Raw genomic sequence first — 5,232 nt, 5'->3', positions numbered from 1 at the left:
GTCTGGCCATTGAGATGTTGGACGAAGGAGAGACATTGGAGGTGATAGGAGGTAGGTTTTGGGAGGGGGGGGGGATTAAAGGGAGTTGGAGATAATAAAAAGATTACAAGCGTAAGCAAGATGATAGCCCAGTGGAGGTTCTCCAAAACCTGCGAGTCCAGATCAGTTATTTCAGATTAAGACAGGCACCAAACACACTACAAGACGGGACTAGCATTAGCAAGTTGCCTACACAGCTCAGGGTAGGGGGACTTGGTGGTATAACAGCAGGGACTGACACCTGGGAATAGCTTTGGATGAAAACAAAGGGAGCATCTATTGCATGGAAGTGGGAGGAGGGGGACAAGCCAACAGCCAAGATTCAAGAACTCCATACATTCTGTCTCGATTTCCCGCTGCCTCAGGAAGGCAGCCAATATAATCAAAGACCCCTCCCACCCCGGGTTGTACGTTCTTCACTCTGTTCCATCGGGCAGAAGGTACAGAAGTTTAAAAAGACGTACCAACAGATTCAAGGGCAGCTTCTTCCCTGCTGTGACCAGACTCATAAACAAGCCTCTTATATTAGAGTTGAACTTTCACCTTCTCTTGCAACTGTAACACTATATCCTGCCTTCTGTTCCATTACCCTGAAGTATTTATGCAAGGCATAATCTGTCTGGTTAGCACGCAAAACAATACATTTCACTGCATCTCGTACATGTTTAAAATCACACAACACCAGGTTATAGTCCAACAGGTTTAATTGGAAGCAACTAGCTTTCGGAGCGACGCTCCTTCATCAGGTGATTGTGTACATGTGACAGTCATAGATCAAATTCGGTGTACCTCCCGAGAGGGTGGGACTTGATCTCGGACCTTCTGGCCCAGGGATAGGGACACTACCACTGGACCACACTAATACATGTACACAGATCTAAGCACGTTAACAAACTTCCGAGTACAGTTTCTTCCGTTTGGAAAAACAACCACCGTCTCGCCTTGTGTAAAGGGCAATTTGGACATGTGCATGCAAAACCAACGAGTGGCCTGAAGGGGGTACATACAGGGGGGTGTCAGTGCTACCCTTCACAAGAGAAGGGTGAGCCAGGGGTCATTGTTTTAAGGTCAAGGTTACCAATTTAAAAAAAAAAGAGAGAGGCCAGTTTCTCTCTCTATCACTGGGAGAGAAAGTGCCATCCACAAGGCACAATTCAGGAGTGAGAGAGAATACCCCCCACTTGCTCCAGATGGGGGTAGCTCCAATAACATTCAAGAAGCTCGATACCATCCACAAAGCAGCCCCCGCTTGATTGGCACCACATCCACTCCCTCTCCCACTGACGCTCAGCAGCAGCAACAGCACAGACTGTCCACAAGACGCGCAGCAGAAATTCACCAAAGATCCTCAGGCAGCACCTTCCAAAAGCACAACCACTTCCATCTAGAAGGACCACAGCAGCAGATACATGGGAACACCAGCCCCTGCAAGCTCCCCTCCGAGCCCCTCGCCACCCTGACTTGGAAATACATTTGCCGTTCCTTCAGTGTCGCTTGATCAGAATCCTGGAATTCCCTCTCTAAGGGCACAGTGTTGTGTCAACCTACAGTAGGTGAACTGCAGCAGTTCAAGTCGGCAGTTCACTCCCACCGGCAATAAATGCTGGGCCCAGCTAGCGATGCCCACATCCCACGAAATGAATTTTGTAAAATCTGGAACTCTGAAATGGCAATGGAAGCTGACTCTTTGAATTACTGTAGTTTTAAAAAAAAAACACAGGTAGATGGAATCCTGTTAAACGAGGCAGCAAACGTTATTGGAGTAGGCGGGTGTGAGAGTTTGAAGTCGCAAAGTGATCAGCCACAATGATTCTGAATGGCAGGAGCAGGCTCAACGGGCCAAATGGCCTTATCATGCTCCTGGTTTATACATGAGGTACATTTAATGTCGCAGAAACAATTCCAAGTCACTTCATAGAGTTTTATCAAACACGAGCCACTATGGTGTTAGGGCTCATGGGCGGGATGGTGGCTCAGTGGGTTAGTGCTGCTGCCTCTCAGTGCCAGGGACTGGGGTTCGATTCCACCCTTGCGCGCCTGTGTGGAGTTTGCCTGTTCTCCCAGTGTCTGTGTGGGCTTCCTCCCACAGTCCATGCTAAATTACCCAGAGTGCTCAGGGATGTGTAGGTTAGGGTGAACGGGCCATGCTAAATTAACCAGAGTGCTCAGGGATGTGTAGGTTAGGGTGAACGGGCCATGCTAAATTACCCAGAGTGCTCAGGGATGTCTACGTTAGGGTGAACAGGCCATGCTAAATTGCCCAGAGTGTTCAGGGATGTGCAATAGTCAGGAGTGAATACAGGGTAGGGAAATGGGTCTATGTGGGTTACCCTTCAGAGGGTCAGTGTGGACTGGTCGGGCCCGAAGGACCTGTTTCCACACTGTAGGGATTCTAATTCAGGCAAGCTTTTTCCAAGGAGACTATAACATATCAGACCATTCGGCCCATCACATCTACTCTGCCATTTGATCACAGCTGATGTGTTTCTCTAACCCCATTCTCCACTTTAATCCCCTCAATAATCAAAAAAAACCTCTCCCCGTCTCAAAGATGCTCATCATCTTGGCCTTCGCAGCCCTCTGTGGCAATGAGTTTCACAGATTTACCAGCTTCCGGCTGAAGGAAGTCCTCCCAGAGGTAATTCCAGAACTTGGGGCATTCCAGAAGACAGGATGTCAAGAATGGAAGCCAGGGGTGCCCTGGGAGGCTGAAATTGGAGGGACGTGGAGATCAAGACAGCATCCGTTGTGACAAAGGGTCGCACGGAGAAAGAGCAAGCATCTCTTTCAGACCCTCATATGCTTATCTCCAGCTCACCTGAACTTCACAAAAAAAAGTCAGGCCAGACAATGGAAACATTGTCCATGGCACAGTGGCTCAGTGATTAGCACTGCTGCCTCACAGCGCCAGGGACCCGGGTTCGATTCCTGCCTCGGGCAACTGTCTGTGTGGAGTTTGCACATTCTCCCCATGTCTGTGTGGGTTTCCTCCGGGTGCTTCGGTTTCCTCCCACAGTCCAAAGATGTGCAGATTCGGTGAATTGGCCATAGTGTACAGGGATGGGAAGGTTAGGTGCATTAGTCATGGGTAAATGCAGTGTGATAGGGTAGGGGAATGAGTCAGTGTGGACTTGTTGCGCCGAAGGGCCTGTTTCCACACTGAAGGGATTCGAAGAAACAGCAACACTACCTCCGTTACTTCAGGGGTGAGGCGGCTTAAGGGAGCGTGCAGAAAAACATTCCCTGGTAATAAGGACATGGAGAAGCTGGGTTCAAGAAAAGATACAATGGAGACTTTCAGCATAACTACCCAGCACCTGAGTAAAGCAGGAGAGAACTGTCCCAGTTGGTGGAAGGAAAAAAGAGATGGGGGATATTATTTGCAAGGGAAATGCTCCAAAATAAAAAAAAAACAAAGATGAGGAAAAATTGTTGGTAATCTTTAAAAAAAAAGGGAAGAATAAAAACACACTCTGAAATGGGATCCAGAACAAGCTGCCCAAGGAGTAGAGACAGATACGCTTGTGGTTTCGAGAGGGGTGGGAGGTGGAGGGAGGAAGAAGAAAAGCAAAAAGGGGAACTAGAGAATTATCTGCAGGAGAGGAAATTTGTAGAGCTGCAGGAAAAGAAAGAAAGAGAGAGACAGAGACAGACTGGGAATGGGAGTGGGGCAAATTGGGTCGCTCCTACAGAAGGCTAGCAGCAGTACATTGGGCCGAATGCCCCCCTCCTGTGCTGTAAGCTTGCAAAGGATCCGCCTAAGATGAATTAAGTGTGTTAGCTCGGCCTCTGGTATTATAGGGCATGAAAAGTTTGACTGCTTGCTGGCTGGTATAAACTGAAGACCAGAGAGAGAGAGAGAGAGAGAGAGAGAGAGAGAGAGAGAGAGAGAAAAAAAACAAAAAGTAAAAACAACTTACTTCCTGTGTCGCGTTTGTGTGGCCCCTTTGGTTTGTGCAGGGTTGCTGCCCAGTGTTTCTGCCATGTTCCTCTCTGTCCTCTGCTACACTGCCAGCGTCGGGTGTTAAACCATCCAGCTAACAGGGTGGCTCACCCTCTCACTGTACCCCTCTCCAAAACACACCCTGTTCTCTGCTCAGAGCAGCAAGCGGGAGGTGAACGGGTCTGCCCGGGCGACAGGAAAACGCGCAAGATCTCAGTCGCAGATACAAGCGACATCCTCCTGGCCAATGCCGCGCCTGGTGCGTTACCTCACCCCTGCGCTCCCCGCAGTGGCCCTTTGCAGTTGGCAGCTACAACGTGCATTTGCATAGCACCGTCCAAGGCCCCCACAGAGCCAGTGATCAGTCAAAAGAGGTAAAATGCAGGCAGTCCCCAGCTTATGAATGCCCAGCTCACATACATCCCACCCAAGGGCATGTCCATGTTAAATTTAAAACACGTGAATGCTTACCGACGAAAGACTATTTTACACCGTACTGTGTTCCGACGTGTCAGCTTACACACAGACTCGAGAATGGGACATTCGTAACCAAGGGACTGCAGATGCTGGAAATCTGAAAACAGAACAGTGGAGAAACTCAGCAGAAACAGTTGCCAGTGGGGTGCAACTGAGTTCTCTAAGTGCTCTCCGCATCTGACGAGTGAGCTTGGTTTTATAAGGAGCTTCCTGAAAAAGGTGGAGTGGGCTTCTTACCACCAGCACCACGAGGACTGCAGTGAATTCAAGAAGGGATAAGCAGGAAATGGAGCCTAGAATCTGGTGTTATTCACTGTCAAACAGTGTTAGGTTTATTTGAAACTACAAGCGTTCAGAGCGCTGCTCTGTCATCAGGTGAAGTCTCCACCTGAAGGAGCAGCGCTCCAAAAGCTTGTGATTTCAAATAAGTCCGTTGGATTATAACACTGGTGTCATGCAATTTTGCCCACTCCAGTGCAACACCGACAGCTCCACATCAATCTGCATTAATTAGTACAACACTTCTTATCGGAAGGATGTTGTGAAACTCGAAAGGGTTCAGAAAAGATTCACAAGGATGCTGCCAGGGTTGGAGGATTTGAGCTACAAGGAGAGGCTGAACAGGCTGGAGCTGTTTTCTCTGGAGCACCAAGGGGTGACCTTAGAGGTTTACAAGATTATGAGGGGCATAGTGTAAATAGGCAAAGTTCTCTGGGGTCAGGGAGTCCAGAACTAGAGGGCATATGTTTAGGGTGAGAGGGGAAAGATATAAA

The 5,232-nt window shown here is 48.7% G+C and overlaps 1 protein-coding gene across 1 annotated transcript in view; it reads right to left on the bottom strand.

The window, feature by feature from the left end:
* Positions 1-4,245, bottom strand: part of LOC122544389 (arrestin red cell-like) — an 85,054-nt gene extending 80,809 nt beyond the window's left edge. The window contains exon 1 of the mRNA XM_043683635.1: positions 3,960-4,245. Coding sequence (XP_043539570.1) covers positions 3,960-4,024 — 65 coding nt within the window. The 5' untranslated portion in view covers positions 4,025-4,245. The remainder of the gene's footprint in view (positions 1-3,959) is intronic.
* Positions 4,246-5,232: the final 987 nt, after the last annotated feature.

Source organism: Chiloscyllium plagiosum, chromosome 48 (genome assembly GCF_004010195.1).
Source record: "Chiloscyllium plagiosum isolate BGI_BamShark_2017 chromosome 48, ASM401019v2, whole genome shotgun sequence".
NCBI lineage: Eukaryota > Metazoa > Chordata > Chondrichthyes > Orectolobiformes > Hemiscylliidae > Chiloscyllium > Chiloscyllium plagiosum.
Note: the sequence above shows the minus strand (reverse complement) of the source record. Positions and strands in the feature narration are given on the sequence as shown.